The sequence below is a fragment of the Acipenser ruthenus genome, chromosome 3 (assembly GCF_902713425.1).
Source record: "Acipenser ruthenus chromosome 3, fAciRut3.2 maternal haplotype, whole genome shotgun sequence".
NCBI classification, from domain to species: Eukaryota; Metazoa; Chordata; class Actinopteri; order Acipenseriformes; family Acipenseridae; genus Acipenser; species Acipenser ruthenus.
Window position 1 is genome coordinate 81,378,710 of NC_081191.1, and position 23,409 is coordinate 81,402,118.

General features: G+C 38.7%; 1 protein-coding gene across 1 annotated transcript in view; it reads right to left on the reverse strand.

Moving 5' to 3' along the window:
- The window catches only part of LOC117394402 (phosphatidylinositol 3,4,5-trisphosphate-dependent Rac exchanger 2 protein-like), a 142,899-nt gene extending 119,949 nt beyond the window's left edge, over window positions 1–22,950 (reverse strand). Inside the window, exon 1 of the mRNA XM_033992638.3 lies at window positions 22,465–22,950. Within this exon, the coding sequence (XP_033848529.2) occupies window positions 22,465–22,602 (138 nt within the window). The 5' untranslated portion in view covers window positions 22,603–22,950. The remainder of the gene's footprint in view (window positions 1–22,464) is intronic.
- Window positions 22,951–23,409: the final 459 nt, after the last annotated feature.

Consider the following 23,409-nt stretch of genomic DNA (forward strand, 5'->3'; position numbering starts at 1 on the left):
GGAGCCCGAGCATCCAGCACCCAAGCGTCCAGCGCCCAAGAGGGTGGTGCCAGAGAAAAGGAAGCCCAAGAGGAGCTGATAGGACGGCTACTTCAGCCTGGTCAAGGCCTCTAGAAGGTGCCCTTTCTGCGGGGAGGGGGGCCACTCCGTCATCAACTGCCCCAGACCCGGAGAGGAGGAGGGACGACGACCGGAGGGCAGCTGGGATGCATACCTCAGCACTCTCAAGGCCTTGAACCGGTGCACTGCCTGCAGGAAGTGGGGCCATTTCGTAGTCAACTGCCCATGCCCCAGGAAGAAGAGAAGGAGCACCAGTTCTTGGCACGAGAAGGAGAAGCCCCACTGTCTCCAGCACGAGATGGAGGAGCCATGCCTACACCAGCGAGCGAAGGAGAGCCGCACCAGTCCCATGCGACCGAGGGAGAGCTGCATCAGTCTCCAGTGATAGAGGAAGACTATCTGCTGCACTCACCCCCGCCACCATGGGGTAGACTACCCACTGCTCCCACCTTTGCCGCCAGGAGACTACCTGCCGCTCCCTCCTCCACCGCCAAGGGAGGACTCCCTGCTGCTCCCACCCACACCGCCTGGGGTTGCCTGTCCCGCACTGCCTGGGGCTGCCGAGCCACTGTCGCCTGGAGAGGCTAGTTCGCCATCGCCTGGGGAGGCCTGCTCGCTGTCGCCTGGAGAGGCCCGAATTTTCTGGGGCTGGAGGAGCCAGCCTGGGAGCCGTTGAAGGCTCCGCTGACAACATTTCCGCTGTCAGCTGGGAAGCTGCCGGCATTGCCACCAGCAGCCGATCACTGGCAGGAGTGTGCCACCTTGCTGTCACCATTACCGCCGACAGCATTGCCAAGACAACATTGCCGCACATGGGTCCCTTAAGCCTCTGTTCTTGGCCCAGGACTTTGAGCGGAACTTTTGGGATTTTAAGGGGGAAGGTGGCCTTTGAGGCCATGTGTGCTGCACACAAGGGGGTAGATATGTGGCAGGGTTCCCTGCCTCTGTGCACATTTTTGTTTTATGGTGTATGTGGCGTGTTATTGTTGGTGTGGATATAGTGGTGCATAAATTGGGCTATGTTGCACGAGTGTTGTTAAAATGTATATTTGTATTTAAGCACGGGGATTGCACAATTATGTCACGTGCAGATAAAATGTATATTACGATGTGGTTGCACAAATTAGTTCACATGATTCAAGTGAATGATTAATTAATTGAATCCCAGCACAGCTGTATATATAAATGCACGAGTCACTCGCTCGGGGTTGGGTGTTCGGTGAGTGGAGAACGGGAGTAGAGAGAGGAGATAAATAACAATTACTACTGTTGCTAAACCACCTCAGCACGGTACTTGTTTGAATGAGTGTTTTGTTTCTCTATTTGTTTTGGCCACCACGCCACTGTACTGGTGATTGGGGGACATTTTGAATGTCAGGTTATTGTGTGGCAATTGTAACACTGTCTTATTTGTATGACATATTCTTTTGTCTAGCTACCAACCCCCTACAAACCCATCTCTTTGTAAAAGTCCATATTTTTACTAAACTTTTTTTGGCACTACTGCTTTGTAACTTTTAGATGAACTCACTATCATAATATGGTGCACTATTATAAACAAAGACACTTGCTTGGAGTTGGTATGTTAACACCATGCCAAATATTATTGCCACAAAAATGCTGAACGGTAATGGTTTCAGAATAAAAACGAATAAAAGATCACAGTAATAGTTTGTATAATCTCTAAATCTTTGGATAAACAGGGTTTTACTGTATTAAAATAAACAAGTTTAGAAGACACTTTCACAAAACATGTATTTTGTATTGTACATACAGACGTGCTCAAATTTGTTGGTACCCCTCCACAAAAAACGAAGAATGCACAATTTTCTCTGAAATAACTTGAAACTGACAAAAGTAATTGGCATCCACCATTGTTTATTCCATATTTAATAGAAATCAGACTTTGCTTTTGATTTTTTATTCAACATAATATTGTAAATAATAAAACAAATGAAAATGGCATGGACAAAAATGATGGGACCGCTAACCTAATATTTTGTCGCACAACCTTTAGAGGCAATCACTGCAATCAAACGTTTTCTGTAGCTCTCAGTGAGACTTCTGCACCTGTTAACAGGTAGTTTGGCCCACTCTTCCTGAGCAAACTGCTCCAGCTGTCTCAGGTTTGATGGGTGCCTTCTCCAGACTGCAAGTTTCAGCTCTTTCCATAGATGTTCGATAGGATTCAGATCAGGACTCATGAAGGCCACTTCAGAATAGTCCAATGTTTTGTTCTTATCCATTCTTGGGTGCTTTTAGCTGTGTGTTTTGGATCATTATCCTGTTGGAGGACTGTGACAAAGAGAGAGTGAATTCTTGTTTTAGATCTCCCTTCCGACCGGTGAGGGCACTGGGGAGGAGGAGCAGGCAGAGCCGTGGTGCGCAACGTCACAAACCCGGTCGGGAAGCGCAGTGGCAATCACGCATTGGCTGACGGCGGTTGCCCTCGCTGACCAATGGGGACGGGACGGGGCGTACAAAAGGGGGCGTGGCCCGGGGTTCTGTTCCTTCTGACAAGGTACAGTGCGTGTGTGAGAGAGAGAGAGAGAGACAGAGAGAAACTGAAACTAAAACTAACTAATAGAGAAACAGGGGAAGGGAATTAAAGGACGGGACATTTTGTGGATTGGACTGTCCTGTTAACCCATCTACTCCTTGTCTCTTTAGAGCACTAACGGGACACTCCAGGATTACGCTAGAGGAGCAACAACCCGGAAGTGCTGAGTTTTATTACCCCGTGTTTTCCCCGTGCTTGGACTGCACAAAGAAGGCGGACTATTGTTTTGTTGTTGGTTTATTTTGGGACTGCAACCCCCGTTTCTTGTTATTTTGTCGGGTTACACATTGTTGTGTATCCCGGCTTCCCTATTGTTTATTTGATTTATTATTATTATTTGTTTGGAGAGCGTTTTGGTAGCTTGGGGCAAAGGGAAATAAAAACCAAGCGCTTAAATTGTAAAACTGGACTGGAGTCTGTCATTTTACACCACACCATCGGTCAACCCTGTCACAAGGACCCATGACCTGCGACTGAGACAGAGCTTTCTGACACTGGGCAGTACGTTTCGCTCCAGAATGCCTTGATAGTCTTGAGATTTCATTGTGCCCTGCACAGATTCAAGGCACACTGTGCCAGGCGCAGCAAAGCAGCCCCAAAACATAACCGAGCCTCCTCCATGTTTCACTGTAGGTATGGTGTTCTTTTCTTTGAAAGCTTCATTTTTTCGTCTGTGAACATAGAGCTGATGTGACTTGCCAAAAAGCTCCAGTTTTGACTCATCTGTCCAAAGGACATTCTCCCAGAAGGATTGTGGCTTGTCAATATGCATTTTAGCAAATTCCAGTCTGGCTTTTTTATGTTTTACTGTCAAAAGTGGAGTCCTCCTGGGTCTTCTTCCATGGAGCCCACTTTCGCTCAAAAAGCGACGGATGGTGCGATCAGAAACTGGCGTACCTTCACCTTGGAGTTCAGCTTGTATCTCTTTGGCAGTTATCCTTGGTTCTTTTTCTACCATTCGCACTATCCTTCTGTTCAATCTGGGGTCGATTTTCCTCTTGCGGCCGCGCCCAGGGAGGTTGGCTACAGTTCCATGGACCTTAAACTTCTTATAATATTTGCAACTGTTGTCACAGGAACATCAAGCTGCTTGGAGATGGTCTTGTAGCCTTTACCTTTACCATGCTCGTCTATTATTTTCTTTCTGATCTCCTCAGACAACTCTCTCCTTTGCTTTCTCTGGTCCATGTTCAGTGTGGTGCACATAATGATACCAAACAGCACAGTGACTACTTTTCTCCATTTAAATAGGCTGAATGACTGATTACAAGATTGGAGACATGTGTGATACTAATTAAAGAAACTAATTAGTTTGAAATATCACTATAATCCAATTATTTATTATCTTTTCTAAGGGGTACCAACAAATGTGTCCAGGCCATTTTAGAATATCTTTGTAGAATAAGCAATAATTCATCTCTTTTCACAGCTTCTTTGCTTTATTCTATGACATACCAAAGGCATGCAAGTATACATGATAAAATAGCTTTTAATTTCATCACTTTTCAGGAGGAATGAAGCATTATTTCAATGAACTGTAAGGGTACCAACAAATTTGAGCACGTCTGTATATATGTGTGTGTGTCAGGAAATGACAAGTTCACAATTGTAAAGGTATACACAGTCGTGCTTCTAACTTGTCAAACAAGGAAAGGCATTGTGTGGAGTACTATTATTATGGAGCCAAGAATTTGATTTTTTTTTTCCCCCCCATAGAAGAGTGCTGCCATAATTGTCAGATGTTTGGCTATTCTCTGCAGAAAATCTTTCTCTATGTATTTGCGGGAAACAATAATAGTGTATGCAGAGCTCATATTATTTGGCAACCTGATCCAAGTGTAAACCTTTGAGACAACTGCATAACCAGACACAAATAAGCACTTCAGTGTTAACTGACTTGTGAGACCCTACTGGTGCGAAATTATACACACACAAATACACAAACATACACACAAATGATCAATATGAACAGTTGGATGTTTTTACAACTGTATACATTTTTACAACTGTATACATTTTTTACATTTACAGTATTTCGATCTGCCACCATTCCAATCAATTAAATACAGTTTACCAATAGTCCCCATGTATTATCTGAAATGGAAATTTGATTAGTAAGAACATTGCAGCAGATACAGCGACTAAGACGACATAGAAATGTAGGTCATTTAAGATAATTATGACTTTATCAAACAAAATGAATTTGGTTGTTTCTACAGAATAAAAGCTGAACCTAACAAGATGATTCATTTGTTTTTTTGGAATAGAAATATTTTTCCACACGTATAAAGCAGTGACAATGTTCCAGGACGAAACTAAAAGTTTGAAAATCTTAGTTGTTATCCCACTTAAGCTCTCTTGGCACACACATAAAGACATTCATTAAATCAATAGGGAGAGGTCCTTTAAAACCCAAGGACAGTAAAGTGCTGGAATCTAACTGTATGAACAATGGTCATCTATATGTCATAGTTCAGCACATTCTACATGCTTTTATGACGCAGAACTACTGGACTGTGAAATGCAACACTGACTGAAAGCGTGCATTAAAAATGTGAGGGGAAAGATTGATTCTTACAGACAGATTCAATGCAAAATAAAACAGAATAGGCCATTTAAAGGTTATCTGGAAAACAAGAAAATAATAAAAAATTATTTATAACAAGTAGTCTTCCTTTTTATTTTACTATGCAATGGTACAGCTGGGAATAAAGCCTTTTAAACCTGCTTAAATAAGCCTATATAATCTAAATGTGTACAGGATATATGGACTATAAATACTGCTAAGAATGTTAACATGCTGTCTTGGGACAAACAGAACTCCTCTGCAGATGGAGTGGCTGGTTCTAAATTAGGATGCTTTATGTATTTTATTAATACCAGAAGGCTAGCTAGTTACATTTTTTTTTTATTTTAAAAACCACGTCTCTGTCTTAATGCACTTAAACTTTCGTATTATATACAGTTTACATATATAAAATTTGCAGGCAGACACCGAAAGCCATTTAAGCATATGGAATCAAGTGTGCTTCATGTAAGCAGTTTGCAGAGAAGCTGAGAAGAATACCCTTTTATTCAGTGGGTGGGGGAATTACAGTGGTTATGTTTTACTGCATCAAGATCCTTGCTCAGTTCAGCAGTTCCCCATGTATAACTGTTTTAACTAGAGTAAAGCCAGACAGTTTTGTGAATGGCCATGTTATGTAAGAAATAACTCACGACAGTGTGTGCGGTACGCCCTGGGTGTGTTAATGCACAAGGCCACAGGCCGAGTCCCTTCAACCAGCCAGGAAGTGCGACAAGAATAAATTACTGCACACCCTGGAGTGGGTTATTTAGCTTATAAAATGGCTACATTTTTTTTTTTTTTTTTTTTTTTTTTTAATAATTACACAAACTAGCTTTTTTAAGGAAACAAATAAGAAATATATTATGTATCCTTCCACTGAGAAAAAAACAGTCCCTGAAGACTGTTTGATTGTAACATATATTTTGTACTTTATTTGCCATAAACATGACATTGAACATAGACATTTATAGTAACATTTTCGAGATGAAATGACATTTGTGAATTGAAAGCAGACTGATTTCCCATATCTGAGGGAGGATTCATGGAACAGCCAAACACTGCACTGCACTGGCACTCAAAGGTGGGGCTTGCAAATGTATTTTATTTTTTTGGTAGAAAACGATCCTACTCAGGCTTTGCGGTCTCCAAGAGAACCTGACCAATAATTTCTGAGGCTGTTTTCACAGTGATTCCGGTAACCGGCATAATTTCCCTAGATTGTAAACCAGCATTAGATGATATGTGGACTAAACAACTTCCGTGTCAGTTTGTGCAGTGCCACAGTCCTTCCCGTCCGTGGCGAGCACAATAGAATTCTATGCCGAACCCGACCTTGTTTAAAAGCCCAAACGGTTGTGTCAGCAGAGAGCAGGAGAGATTTTAATTTTGTTTTAGATATGTTTCTGAAATCGGAGGGTAGTGGTGAGATGTATCTGTTGTGTCTAGTTTAAACATTGCATACTCGCTAGTCAGTTTTATAAGGCGATATTTAGTTTAATAAGTAGAAGCCGTTGCTGCATATACTGTATATATTACATGCTGAGTGAGACTTGCATGGTGATTTCTCAGATGGCTTTTGAATAGTGTTACTGCTACTGCTTGCCTCAGTTTTCTTTGTTCTGTTCTCTGACTAAATAAATACCACAGTATATTTGCCAATTTTTCTGTAATTCTTAGGGACAGAGATGAAAAAAAAAGATTGAGTGATGTAAATGCTGTTTCAATTGTATGTTGACATTTTTACCTACAGAAACACTGTTTAGATAATTGTTACTAAGGTGTGGTAATATTAATAGATCTGGTAAGTAAGTTTGTCTATGATGTCATAGCTTAGGTCATTTAGATAAATATGACTGTCCAACAAAATTAATTTGGTTGCTTCTACAGAATAAAAGCTGAAACCTAACAAGATGATTCATTTGTTTTTTTGGAATAGAAATATTTTTCCATACATATAAAGCACAGTGACAGATGTTCCAGGACGAAACTAAAAGTTTGAAAATCTTAGTGGTTATCCCACTTAAGCTCTCTAAAAGACAATTATTACCACATGGTCATGTGTTCTTCTTCAGCCAATCACAGCACTTAATTTATCCAAGCCACTTTATAATTTCGATTAACTTACCCATGCCATAAAAATGTAAAGGTTATGCTTAGTTCATATAAGAAGATCACAAGGAATTTGCAAGACACTTAGACTGTATCTTGGGTAAGGATTCAGCAAGTTTTATGCAATCCATTTCTTTCAAATCTGCCTTCCCAAACTAGGTCCCAGTCGAAATGTCAGATTTAACGCTTGTTACACTGTAGGGTTTATATGACCAGGGTACCAAGATTTTCCAGATGAAGATAAGAAAACTATTATGACCTACTTTGGTATAGCATGAAGATATTGCCATTTAGAAATATTATTGGATTGAGATATAATTATTATATCATTAAATACTTTTATCCCTACTTCGGGTGATTGGGAAGAATATGGTGCTTTTTCACACATGAATGAAGGAAACCCCTAAACTTTGTGCTACAGAGTTTATTCATAATGAACCCACCTTGGCCTCAAAACTTCAATAATCTTTCGAAACAAGACCTAATTCTATAAAACAGTGCAGCACAAGTTGTATACAGTACCTCAGAATTTCTGACTGAGTGTGAAGTTATGGATGAAATGTAAGACACAGATTGACAAAAAACCCAACGTGGGTGGTGGCATTATTCTCACTCCATGTAGGTAGTCAACAGAATGCTGGAAGAAGTTCTAAAGTAAATAAAGTCAAGTACATTTATTTAAAATCCAGCTATTTATTCAGAAATACAGCCCAAGAATATGTACTTACGAAATACACTTTGATCTTAATACTGTACGTGAATCTGTAATTCTTATTTTTTTGTCTTGCAACTTAAAGTCCAGGGGGCTAATGTAGATAGGTTTCAATTAGGTACTGTAAACGAGCCTTGCGGCTCGGGTTCGTTTTGCCCCTTTAAAATACTGACCAGACACAGAGATGGAGGGTTTGAACGCGCTTTTGCACTAATTTTTAATGCAGAACAAAATCAAAACAAAATACAAAATAAACACCTAGCTCTGTACGAGCACTAACTAACACACAAGAACACCCTGACTACAAGTGGGACAGCTAGGCTGTTTCCCCACTAAAACAATAAACAAAAACACACATAGGTTTACTGCAGCACCTTTTCTTTGGTTTTCTCACGACTGCCAGGACGCAGAGTACCACTTCCTGCCTCCTTCTTCTTAGCAGTCCTGAGCAAACTAACTGTTTCTCTTAAATACCCTGCACCTGGTACTAATTTAACAATGGCTACCAGGTGCAGGGGATAATTACTAATAAAACAATTAACAAAAACAATTAAACAACGGTGCATTTCCCCAAACTAACAAAAACCATACATTTTACTGTGGGGATGATTCCAATCCCATCCCCACTGTGCTACAGTACATTTAGGTTGCTAACCAACACATTTTGCTTGGATACCACCTACTTGTGCATTGTGCTGTGTTTGTCCGACATTCTTAAGAGAAGCTGGCGACAACAAAAAAAAGTATTGTTTTTCTTTTTTTTTTTCCATCGGCAGCATGAATTTTAATTAAAAGCTACTGTGAAAGGACCCATATAAGGAAACTGGGAGCAGTGCCATACTTGTTTCTGTGAATGAAAAGTGTAGTCCCGGCTCCCCAATAACCCCTCGCTGCAGCCAGAGACTTGAACGGCTTCCTGCCTAGTTAATGACAGGGGGATTGAATGCTGGTTCGTGGGATGACCTAGCTTGGGCAGCTTGCCTAATCAGCATGCTTCCTTGAAGGGGACCGTTGGCTGCAGCTCCTGTCTCTGTCCTGCCTCTCCTCACAGAGATTATCATCTAATGACCGCTCTCTCCATACTGTTTGAGCACAGAGCTGGTGCAATAAACAATTTGTTTAATCAATCCTCATGGTCTACTACTGTGTAAGTTGGCATGATTTATTTGGCCGTTGACCCATGCAAAGATAACAATCTGTTATTTCAGGTAAACACACTGGTCCAATTATTAACGACCCTGAAGCAGTTTGGATTTCAGTCATGACAAATCTCTCCCCCGGTATTTTCAAAGATTACATTTAAGCAAACCGCTTGAAAAATGAATAACTGTATTCCCCTATACTCGTGTGTTTCACCTGGTTTTAATGATACAAAATTCTATCATTTCCACAAAAAAATTATACAAAACACAAAATAAAAAACAAATCATAAGAACCCTAGAGCCAGTTAAAATGGACTGGTTTCCATGTGAAGCATACCAGGGAGAATAGAGCAGCTAGGGTCTACATTCATTATCAAAATGAAAAGCAAGTCAGACACTAAGAAACCATGGGCAGGCTTTTCAAAAAACAGTGTTATTGTATCAGACTCGTGGTATAGTAACGAGAGCTTTAGTAGCACGTGAATGTGTAATTAAATCAATCTGTTAATGCTTTGAATTTGAGTCGATGAGGTTGTTAATGAACGCATTTCTCGTTAAAAAGCTTAATTGATGCAGGTCACTTCCTGTCTCAACGACTAGATAAGGGGAACTTGTTAATCAAAATGCATGTTAACAAGATCAAGAAAAATGAATGGAAGCAGAATTTGCTGTTATGGAAACAGCTAGCGTACAGGGAGGCGGCTCTCCCACCAGTGAGCAGCAGCCAAATGGAAATAAATAATGGGAATGTCTGTTGTGTATAATTTGTAAACTTAATTTAAAATTGTGCATTTTGTCATGCGGAATGTACATTTATTTAGAACACTTCACATAATTTACGATTATCTGGTATGTGGGTAAAAATCGGATGGCACAAATTTAAGAAAAATTAAAAAATAAATACAAATTAAACCCCACTAGTCATTTACCCTCATTCAGGGGGAATATTTTGCTACAGCTTACTATATATAGCTATTTTAGTGTGCATTTTGCAATCTTTTATTTGGTTAAACAGAAAGAAAACGTACTGTATCTATATTGGTTGGAATATATTTTCTTATGTTGACATCTACTTTTGTCTATTTTAGTAGGTACGATTGTAGGTTATAAATAAATAAGTTTGAAGGAAGTGCCATTTGTGTTTGTAGTTGTTAGCTATATTATACATGTATATAACACTTCATTATCTATTTATTAAGCGTTTAAAATTACGATAGAGCGGCTTACCCAATACACAATTTGTTTAGAATTAATTGTTTGGTGAATTCCTCTAATCATGCATTTTCTCTGGTACTCGTTGCTCGCCTCCGCAATAAATAAACTCAACCTGATTAGAAGTAGCCCCTGAAGACTTACAGTATTATAAGAACATTTGATATGCATACAAAAGTGTGAAGGTGGAAGTGTACATTGTACATAAAGTGAGGGGGGAGTCTGACAACATTAAGTACATTTAGGCAAATTCCATGTCAATGAACTCGATCACATTCCTAGTGGATCCGTATGCCCTTGTACGCCTGTTCTTGTGTGGATAAGACACAGGTGTTAAAAGACAATAAGGACGCATTGCAAATCCGCAATCATCTAAGGAAACGTTATTGTAATATCTAATATGCCATTTTCTATACCAAGAGTTCAGTTACATAATTCAAATAAAATCTACAGTAGAGGTCAGCTGTCATATAATGCATGTATGCAGAATTCAAAAAGGCTACAGTTGCACCGATAATTTCTTGGTAATAACATTACATTTTGTACAAAACGGTATATCATTTTAGCAAAACAACAAATGTTCCGTAAGGTTACAAATGATTAAAACAAGTGAAAAAGTATAGAAAAGTCTAAAATATTTTCATAACTACAAATATTGAATTATCTAGGTTGTCTGTAAGAAATTAACTCTGGTCCTGTACACTCTCTCTCTCTGTATCGTCAGCTGCGGTCTGTTAAATTTCTGTTTCAAGGGGAGTTACATACTGTTTTGTTAATTGAAACCCTCCTTTTCCAAGTGCAAATTAACTCCTGATAAATCATGACAATTAACACAGATTTGTTTTTAAATTCCCACGCAAACAAAATAAATAGTCGCAAGAAGCACTGCTCGTTAAGATATTTCATAAATTAACAATTTCGGAAATCACATTAGGACGATTATTTAATAACAAAATAGGCATAACGACTGCTTGAAAATGCCAAAATCAATACTACATAGTTATCATTTACGACCTTTTAAAAATCCTTTTTTGACAGATCCTGTGCAGTCAAAAATCTTAATTTTTAAAACTGTGCTCATTAGTTTGACTATAGACATGTCTTCCTGCAGTACAAAGTGCTCATGGATACATTTTTGTAAGTAGGAAAAGTAGCAAGCATTCCACCCCTTGTCTTCACTGAAGAACGATTCCCACATTTTGTTTCTGCTGGCCTAAGAGGGCTATAATGCATAGCTCAATAGCTAGGTTCATTTTTCAATACCACAGACCTATACCACTATTGCAGCACAAAAGAAAACCTCATCAAAACTGCAAGCCTGCAAATTCAGTGTGTCTATATAAGCCTATTTTTATCAAGGAAAAGATATGATGCCACAAGGTACACCTCTACCTCACTACTGGTCATCCATCATTGACATACTAATCACAATGAGTGCTGTTTAACCAAAATATAAAAATGACACCACATACAGTTAATCATCAGTACACTGAGGAAGGCAGTAGCTGAAACGTTTGTCTGCTTGACTTAGTTTCTTGTAAGTTTCAAAGGTAATGATAAACACAAGGGCAGCCTTACACAGAGTTGAGAACACTGCTTATTTTCAACTCCAAAGGTGCCTTGTTCTAATAGCCTTGCAACGTCGTTCCCTGTCTTTTTCTTCCATCCTAAAGGTCACCTCCAATTTTCAAACTGCTAAATTATTGCATATGACCATGTTGCATTTAACTGACTTAGGAATGTTTAGTTATTCTCTCAATCGCAGGTACTTTCAATGCAGATGCTACATTTATTAAGTCACATGCTTAAGGAGGCTGTGTGGTCCAGTGGTTAAAGAAACAGGCTTGTAACCAGGAGGTCCCCGGTTCAAATCTCACCTCAGCCACTGACTCGTGTGACCCTGAGCAAGTCACTTAACCTCCTTGTGCTCAGTCTTTCTGGTGAGACGTAGTTGTAAGTGACACTGCAGCTGATGCATAGTTCACACACCCTAGTCTCTGTAAGTCGTCTTGGATAAAGGCGTCTGCTAAATAAACTAATAATAATAATAATGCTGTGACGGGGTACACCCCGCCCCTGTGTGTATTGTATTATTTGTTGTATTGTTAATTAATGTGTTAAAAACTGTTTTATTGTTTGACAGCCTGGATGCGGATACAATGCCCCATCCAGATAAAATCGTTAGAACGCGTGGTTAACAGCGAGTGCTTATTGACAAACTGGCTGTTGACCACGCATATGAAACCTGTGCCGAATGTGGCTGAGGGATAAACCAGGAAACTGAGAGCCAGTTAACCCCTCGGCCACAACATGAAAACCTGCAGCTTTGGCTGAACTTAGTGTGTTCAGAGGCGGAACGAGGCATGTCGTGATAAGTGAAACTAAAACTAAAAGATGATAACAATTGCTACCCGTATACTTGTTTCGTGTCTGTTTTGTTTGTCTATATTTTTTGGCCACGGTGCTGTTTTGGTTTGTTCAGTGTTTTCATTGTGTTCATCTTTTTATTTGTTTATGTACAATAAACTCACACAACACTGCTTCCATACTCCCAGTACTGTGTCTCCTCCCTGGTGTGACGTTCACACGAAAGCCATCTTGCCACACATGCACACTATCTAAAAAATGTTAATTAAGGTTTTTGACACATAGTTTGTCTCTTAATATGTATTTTGTGTTGTCTATTTTAGTTTACTTGAAAGGATATTAACAATATAAAGTACCACAGTCCTACAGTACATCAACATGACTAAATGAAATTATCTACTATGTTAAAATAAACATTCCATAAATTGTAATTATATATAATTTTATATAATTGTGTACTTTGTTATTCGTTTTAATTGTTTCTTGTTTTGTTTTTTGTCCTAAGCCAGTTTGCTTCAGCCATTTCAAAACTACAACATATGCTGAAACGCAGCAAATCGAAACTCAACTGTGCCGCATCCAGCTTTAAGACGGAGTTCAATCTGAATTTCCGAGCTTTGTAAAATGCCCACACTCTGTGCTGCTACACAAATCAGCGTCCACTGCACTGCTGTTGCTCTTGCTGTTCACTCTTCAAAACTGAGAAAACGGACTCATAGTGTGTGTGCCTGGGGTGCTTATTGAGGTGCTAACACTGAAACTGTGTGTGCCATTTATAGTTCACTTCTCACAAGGCAATGTATTCAGGTGACTTAAGGTTAATATTAATTTTACTTACAGAATCCTTTAAAACCTAGTGTCAGTCTCATAAAAACTTGGCTCAAGGGAACCAAGTGTGAGAAGGAACCGCAGGAGACTGTGCACAGGAAATAGCATGCACAATGTAAAGAAGGGTAGATCCAGGAAGGAAGGAAATCTTTGCCATAAAGGACACCGAAACAGATCTTTAAAAAGCTTTAATTCATAAAGAAAAGCAGCACTTTTACAGAGAGATATCAAAATTAAAATCAGTCTCTACTTATACCGTTATAAATTACTTAATTCTTAGTGCAAGTTTTTAAAACACGTAGAATTACGAAGTCATCTTCCAGCTTCTAGCTATAAAAGATTTTAATTTTCCAATATTTTTTCAAAGTCATTCAACATACCCTGTGTCTGGTTTTTGTTTGTTTAAACTGTTCCATATGCATTTTAAACTTCAAATTCAAAGATCTGTATGCACTTTGGCAAACTTTAGGTTTCAAATCCCTACTGTATATTAACAAGGGTCTCTAAAATGTCTAACCTTGATTTGTATGAGGATCAATACCAACAAACAGGAAGAATTTTCTGTAAGATACTGTGTTCTGTTACCTTTACTACTTGTAGTAATCATTGTCGATAAAACTAAAAACATTTCTAGCCATGAATCACTTTTGTCTTTTTACTAAATAGGAAGCAAGATACTGTAGCGTGTGGGAAAGGTAGAAGGAAAACAGCAGAAATGCTCTTCTACTTATGCTGCTCTCGAAGGCAGGTTCAGAGTCCATAGCTCTGACAGCAACACTGCTTCCAGGAACAAAGACCCAAACTGGCGTGAACAGCCCCTTTTGATTCCCTCGGTCCCTTAAATGCAAGGAGGGTGTGGAACCCCACACACATGCTATTGGTCCTACCCTTGAACTTGACCCAATCATACAGATATTTTAACAGCCATGTGAGCCACTACCTACAGTGTAAGATTCAAAAACATTCATGGAATGTCTTATCCCTCAATGCTGTGGCTGTATTGATCAATTGTCCATCTGTGTCTCACGCCTTCTTGTTCGCACATTAAAAGAAAAAAAAAGTGTGCAAAAGTTATAAAATGTAACGTTTAGCCCCACAAATGCTGTGTACATCAAATGCATATATACATTTCCAAATTCTGCATATTCTAAGTTTTCACTTTAGGTTCCTTGCAGCAACAGGCCCCAAAACAAAAGACACTCTGGCAGGAATCCTCAATGATAACTTTTAGCCTGGAAATATCCCTCCTGGGCAGCAAGGTAACCAGGGACAACCATATACTTTCTCAACCCCACAAATTACAGGATTGAGTGGTCGGTAACACAACCTCTTCCACTCCCACCCTATTTCAGAAGTGGAAAAAAATATCTGAAATAATGTTTAGGCCCACAGTTCTGCCAAAGATAAAAGATCACTTACAACAGGAGTCTCTAACACAAAAAATAAGTTTGCCAAAAATAACTATTGATGCCATAAATGTTACAGCAATCAACTCGCAGTTATCAAATAATCCTTTTTGAATATAAAATAAATCGTGAAATAACAAAATAACACGGAAAGACTGAAAAAACAGGATAGACTAAACTCCTGCAGCTGTGCATGCACTTTGACCATCTTGCGCCTTTGCTCAAAGTTTGTTTACATCTGGCTTCATCCTTCCTGTATCATAAGAGCACATCACTGAGAATTTTAGACCGCCTAGTATTCAGAATACCCTTTGGAGACTGTAAACGGACGATTTAATGAGAAACTGTGCAACGTGTAAATAAAGTGTGAGTCCTGAAAAACGAGGACTGCATCTATTATGTTGGTTTCTGCACTGCAAAATAAAACCACCAACACCACTTTATATGTCATATATATAGTAAATAGGTGAAACATAAAATCCAGTCACATCAACCATATGAACAGGTTTGCTGCTTGACAATAAATAAATAATGAAGAAACGAGGGCATATTTTCCACAATACGACACCTATGATTCAACAAAAGATTTAAAACAACAAAGTTTTAAAATCAAAATCATGCAACACTGGAAGAATGATACACTTTACAGCAGGACTGTCTGAATGCGAGATTTCTAAGATTTGTGGCATGAACGCTTCATTACCATATTCTAGAGGTTTTATGCAGTTGTTCTCATTTTCAGATGTTCTGTGCAATTGTTAACATTGAGCTCCCCCTGAGGTTAATTATGAAACAATCAAAAGTAACAAGTATAATGTTGCTCTCGACAGATGTGCCTCTCAGATGAAGCTCATAAAATCCAGAGCTCTAAACACCAAGAGAATAAAGCTGCACAGTGATTTGAAACCCGAGAGGAAAAGTGCACCAGTTAATTTATAACCTACAACACAACTGTTAATCTCAAACATATTTAAGTAGCATATCAAAGAAATGTTTTAAGAATTGTTATAACGAACAACTCAAGTAGCTGCTCCACAGGTTCTCACAAACGGAAATTGAAATGGGACCACTTCAACCTGTGGGTCTGTTAATGCTCTTATTAAGTAGCATTTAGTACTACATTCTATGTAGACACATGCTGAATTTACAGTACATATGCACTAAATTTATACAAAAATCTCAACTTTGGATTTTTTGTTTCAACTGATACTTACTGTAAATATCTTAATATTAAATACAAAAACAAGCATCTTGTACAGCATGTGCACCTCAACTGTCAAACTTTAGTCTCTCCCTTATAAAAGTTCACAGTAAATGTGCAGTTTTCGAATGCTTTTTCCTTGTTTATACTATGCATTTACCATAGTTTAGGATTTTTTTTTTTTTACTTTACCATACCTCTAGATCTCTTTGGGTTTAACAATGCTTTACCATGCTTTATTTCCACTTTTCTATGCTTTTACTATGGTAAAAGTTCATAAGGGCTACTTGACACCAAATTAATTAAGCTCTGTTTCAGCATTGATAATATTTAAACTAAAGTTGCATACGCATAGGACTCAATCTTTAAAACACGACCCTCCCCTGCATTTTATGTGTATTCTACATACACTGTAGATGTTTGACTTTCATAAACTACAGGCTCTGTTTTAATTATCTGAACAGTGAATAGAATCCAGGCAGGAATGTCAAAGAGTGGCACGCTCAAAAGTGTTCTTATTTCAAAAAGGTTTAGTACAAAGAAAAAAAATAATAATAATTTCAAATGTACCAGCAAAGATTGTACTAAAATCTTAAATGTTACTCGTTATGAAGTAAAAAAAAAAAAACAAACAACTGATGCAAAATAATTTGTCCTATAAATGCTAAACAAAAAGCAATACTGCACTTTAAAATAAATCCCAGGGTTAGAACATTAAGAGTTGCATTTTCAGTAACCATAATATTGTCTTCGTAGCGTTTTATTTCATCTGAAATAACGTCTCTTTTAATAGTGGTACCATTAACAACTAACTGTCCCTCCCATGCTAAGGAAGTTTAAATCCACATGCTTAGAAGAAAATAAACATGTTGAATCATATGCAGCAGTGTGGAGTAGTGGTTAGGGCTCTGGACTCCTGACCAGAGGGTTGTGGGTTCAATTCCTGGTGGGGACACTGCTGCTGTACCCTTGAGCAAGGTACTTTACCTAGATTGCTCCAGTAAAAACCCAACTGTATAAATGGGTAATTGTATGTAAAAATAATGTGATATCTTGTAAGTTGCCGTGGATAAGGGCGTCTGCTAAGAAATAAATAATGATATGCAGTGATAAGCACTCATTCTCTAACTCAAACTCTCTGCAAGTTATACCATGTAACAAGCAAAGCCTTAGTTTCCCCTGAACCACCAGTCATTGAGCAACCTATTGTATGCTACTTTTCCCTACCCCCAGGAATTCCTTAGTCAGGAAATACTTTACATAAATAGGCGCCAAATAATCAGGATTCATCATTTCCTCCCTCAATCGCTTCAAATCACATCCCACAACACTACCCTGGGAAGATGTCTTTCCCCTCCAAGGCCCACAATTTCTTTTTCAGCAAAGACAACATATTCTTTTAGAGGTTATGCGAAGTTTCCACCTGCCACTTAGGTTGACTTGAAAGTGGTTTTGAAATAAGACTTGTTCATTTCCATCAGCAGCAGATCACAATCAAGGGCAGCAGTGTGGAGTAGTGGTTAGGGCTCTGGACTCTTGATCGGAGGGTCGTGGGTTCAATCCCAGGTGGGGGACACTGCTCCTGTACCCTTGAGCAAGGTACTTTACCTAGATTGCTCCAGTAAAAAAAACTGTATAAATGGGTAATTGTATGTAAAAATAATGCGATATCTTGTAACAATTGTAAGTCGCCCTGGATAAGGGCGTCGGCTAAGAAAATAAATAATAATCAAACTGATTTCATTTGAGACTCTGTTAGTCCCAATTAAGACTGTGGGCCAGAAGAACTAGACCTCTCCAACTCATGATGATTGTGAAAGTTACCATTAACTGAACAAAAAACAAATATATTACTGTCAGGGAAATGGCTAGTGTACTGTATCACCATAGAAAATTGTTTGATGTACCAATCCAATCAGTACAACACTAACTGTTTGGTGACTATTTCTAGAGTATTTAATTTTCAGGTATTACGTACAGTCAGACAAAAGTATTGGCACCCTACATTTATTATACCATAATTCAAGGTAACAGATTAAGGACAAACATTTAACCGCTTTTTAATAAAATAAAGCAAAATACACAATTTCTAATAATTTAACAAATAATCTTTATCCAAAAAACAAACATTTCATTTAACTTATTTCATTTAAAATATTCATTCATGACAAGTATTGTCACCCCTGCTTTAGTATTTTGCATGTCCTTTTGCTTTCATGACACTGTAACAGGAGTGCTCTGTTACCGTGTGGGTATCCGCTGAGACAAGAGAGACAGAGGGTTTGAGGTTGCAAACGCCACTCAGGTATCCAGGTTTTATTATTTACAAGGGATTGCAGTGGTTGGTGGCCACCACTAGGGTACCAGCAATGGTATCCCCGGTGCGGAAGGACATACACACAGGTGTACATAATACAAAATCCAAACCAAAATAAACACTGTACAAAAACAGCTAGAAAATAAAAAGGCGGCCAAGCTCGGGCCACGTGCTACTTCCGCTACGCAGGGAGGTCACGCACCAGGAACTTTCTTCCTAACAAACTAAATAAACTTTGGTAGGATTAAAAATCCTCTAACACGGTGATAATCTTGGTTGGTCCAGCCTGTTTGGTTTCCTTTGCTCTGCATGCAGGTACACGAGAAACACAAGAACAGGAACAAACAAAGAAAAACAAAGAAAGTGGCTTTTCAGCCTCTTTTTAAAGGCAGATGACCAGGGTTAATTGATCATCAATTATGCAATTGACACCTGGCCACCTGCTGCATATTGGATTCCAACTAGGCAGGCAGTGGTTTCTAACCTCCCAGCCCTGTCATTCAGCACATACTTTGCTTTTACAAAACTGAGCACATTTTATTTACAATCAAAACAACCATATTTTATTTAGAAACCCAAAGCAAAACATTTCATTTACAGAGGCAGGTCTCAGCCCTGCCACAGACATTGATGATCTTGTTGGTGAAATCTGGGCCCATTCTATCTTGCATACATTCTTTAGCTCAGACTGATTGGATACACAATGCTTGCCTACAGCTTTTTTTCAGATCAGTTATTGGATTGAGGTGATTACGAAGGCCATTCCAGAACGTATATCTTCATTTTCGTCAAGAATTCCAGAGTTGACTTAGCCATATATATGCTTTGGGATTTATGCTTTTTATACACTTGGGATTTTACTGGAGCAATCTAGGTAAAGTATCTTGCTTTGCGGAAAATATGCAAAAATAATTTGATAATATATTTTACTGTTAAGTTGCATTTAAATGTACAATACAAATTTTAAACGGAAATATTTTTAATCCACGTTTACCGTTTAAACGTCTAAACCTTACAGGCCTATTAAAAAAGGCCAGTATATTGAGAATGGTTAGCTTCACCCTACAACCATTTGCAAGCATTTATTATGAAAGACAATTCCTTGGGTTGGGTAATAATATGATTTTTAAACAAAGCAGTTTCAATCCGTTCAGTCTATACCCTGACAACTATTCAAGATTTTTCTCAGCACCCTGCTTTCCTTGTCTTAGACCCCATGTTGACTTAAATGTCTGTAAGATTGGTCAAATGTAAATCTTGTTACAAAGCAGTCAAGTTATAAAAACAGCGGAAGCATATATTGCCAGACCAAGTGTTTTTAATTTTGCCTCCACCTGTGAATTCTGCGGTGAAAGAAAATGTCCTGCTAAGTTTTTTTTGTTTTTTTTCCCCCAATATTTTTTTTTGGCAGTAGGAGGTACTTCCAGAACTGAGTTTCCTTAATGCTGATGCTGTGAAAATAACTATTGAATAACCTTTCAAATTTCAGTGTAGTGATTTTTAGCTACATTAAATATAACTTTTTGTGATACATCTTTGGACTATGGGGAAGTAATTTGGTATTTGAATACAGCTTGAATTTTTCAGTATATATATTTTTTTACACCCAAAATCCCATAATAAATCGCACAACCTTCAGAGGAACTACGCTTCGTATCTGATCAGCTGCATTAAACTGCACCTGCCTAAGTTGGCGGATGCTGAGACCACAGTAACTGGGGGTCAATAATATGTTACAGGGGTCCCCTGGTACAAGCACAGCCACGTGGTGTGCAGGGTGATTCACACAGTGCAGGTTCACGTCCTGGCTGTGCAAAGTCGCTGATCTTCACTGGGGATTCCGAAGGGAGTGTCCCTTTGGCTCTGGTGCGCCCCGTAGGTTAGGGAGGCAAAACGGCAGAGACTGATTCTCTGCATCGTGCTACAGCGAACCCTGCTGGCCAGGTGCCCAGTGAGCTCAAAGGCAGACACCTGCAGGGCTGGCCTTTGTTCTCCAGAAGTCAGTGGCTTGCTGTAATCCGTTCGAGTTCCTGGGTGTAAAAGAGGAAGCTGGCTGGGTCGTGGGGTCAAAGGACGCCCACAGGGCCATCGGTTGTGAACTGTGTGGGAAATTGCTGTGGTGAGGGGAAAAGATCATTGGACATTCCAAATTCAGGAGAAAATCAGGGGTAAAATAATTGGGAACACTAAATTTAAAACACATATATATGTTATGGCTTCAGTAAGGACATTGGGGGCTCATGTTTAATAATGTAAATGAATGATTCACAGACTAGCCATAGATTACATTTTAATTTTGGCACCAGTATACTTACTGTATAGCGGCACTAGCGGCACCATTTTATCCCAGAGTGGATCTCTAGAGGTCATTCTGGTTTACTATAAGAAAGCTAGACATGACCCCACACTTAGGCCTGAAGATAAGTTGTAACATACAGTATGATTGACATCTGACTTGCATGTACTTCTGTTCAACAAGTTGGCTCAAAGTGATTTATTTTAGGATTTTAGGCACTAGATACAACAACAAATTAAAGTCTAATGGTGCAGGTAAGTTTATCTTCAAGTTTGTTTTGGTCATTCATTTTCCACGGTTCACTGTCACCAGCAGAGAGCGGGACAATTGTAAGGGTATACACTTACAAAAACATGTTACTTATATAACCCTTTAACATTATAAACATTGGTTAAGCCCACTGAATAACATTCATGAGCTTTTACCATCTGGTGACCATGTAGAATACTGCTTGGAGTACTGAGTGGAGGGTTACTGGAGTAATGTTCTGGCCTTGTGAAATTAGTTTGGTGGTTACAAGTAGGCAACAGTTCGCATAATTTGACACATTTGGCAGTTGCTGCTTGAGAAAGACCCATGAAATAAACAGGGTCAAACCAGCTTTAGTTTTTTGTCACTATTTTCTCTAACTACACAGTGAAAGGATGGGAGGTGCTTTAGAACACTACCAACTACCCCTTCCTACTTTGCCAGAGGACAGATACAGTACCATATTCAACACACGTGATAAAGCATACAAATTGTAATGTAATTGTCCATTATGCATGTGAAACCCTGCATGCCAGCAAAATACAGTTTTTTTGTTTTTTGTTGGGGGGGGGGTCAAGGTTGCCCCAATTGTTTCTTAAAACTTGGCTTGTGTTTGATATCTCCATTTTAAATGGCTGGGCACTTTTGATACTTGACGATTGGCGTTTTTTTTACATTTCCAATGTGTTTGTCTTTCAGATTTAAACCAGGGCAATCACTGCATTTCCTGTGGCCCGGGTCTCAATGTGTTATTTTGACAGCTGCATTTTCCAACACGGTCCCCAGATGTCATGTCATTACAAAACAGTTTTAAAACACCAGGATAATCAACAGAGGAAGTGACTACATTAGTGGGAAATCCATTGTTATTTAAAGTGTCCTCTTCTACAATACTTTCGGGAAATCAGTGGATTATTTCTGCAATTAACATTAACCCCCAAGGAAAATTAATACATAATTACAACAAATGCGTTTGGTTTTTGTTTGTTTGTTTTTTTCACTAAAATAAAATTATAAAAAGTGTCATCGTGCCCTGTTTCTACACAGTGCTGTCACTGTCAGCTCTTTTTGCTTTCCTGGGGAACGATGCGGATGCTATTAACGGGAAACTAAAGTGATGAGAAATATGTACATTGCATAACAGCTTAGTTTCCAAGTTGTGGAAACCCACTCTTTCTTCTATTTCGTTTTATAAAGCAATTTAACCAAACTACACCAACAGGCTAATGACATAATGTAGCCTATAGTTTAAGTAATTGTCAGGCAATACACGATTTACGCACTGAAGTGCAAAGTCGCTTGCCTGCAAGTCCTATGCATATTAAACAGTTTTTTGCAAGTCTTCCCAGCCGGATGTTTCTAAATGTGTAATACAACTAATTTGTGTGATTAATCTAAAACAAACAAAAAAAACATTAAAAAAAAAAACAACTCACCGACAGAAACTCCAGGGTGCCCACATAATCCCTCTCTGTCTTCAAAAGCTCATTTAAAACGCAAACTCTTAAACGGAGCTGTTTTTCCAAATCTTTCCCGCTTTCACCTCTGTGTTCGGCTTTCCCTTCTTCAGTCATTATGCTTAAAAATATCACGTTTTCCACAACACGCAATATCCTCCTTTAAACGTTATTCCAGTTTGTGACCACTTTTGTGTGTTTCAAACACAATGTTACCAAGTTACATGGCTAAAATGCAGTGTTTACAGCAGCGCAATGTTAAGCCAGTCCCAGATATAAAGCAAAAACAAACAAACAAACTAAATGTTTCTGAAGAGTTGAGAAAACGTGGAGCAGACACAGTTTGCTACACTTGCCTGTTTAAACTAGACAACACAGGCATTTGGACATCAATCAAAAACTTGAGTCCATGTGACTGCCCAAGACCTCCGTCCTAAATCCATCCCCCTTCCACCAAAAACTCAGGAAAAGGGGACAGGAAATATATAACCCTGGGAACTCTGTGCCAGTACAGCCTGTCTAACTGAAAATATGGAGAAATTATCGGGGACAATGGAATAATTAAAAATGACATAAGCCTCGTGTGTATAAATATATACACACGAGGCTGATATGTAAATTATGTAATGTTGTATTTTATAATGTTTTTCAAAGCTTTTACAATATATGTACCATAGTTATCTGTGAGTTAGCATGCTTTAATTGTTTTCACTATGTTTTTATCTTGCTTTACTATTGTTTGCTATGCTTTTATTGTAAACTTGTATGGAAAATACATAAATAATCCAATCACATTCAGATGTCTTGTAATCAAAACGTGTCCTATGTATTCAATTATATACAGCATCTTGCACATAACTGTATCAACTGCACACCGATTCAGTCCTGATTCACATTGCAGTTCAGTATTTTAAAAAAAAGTAG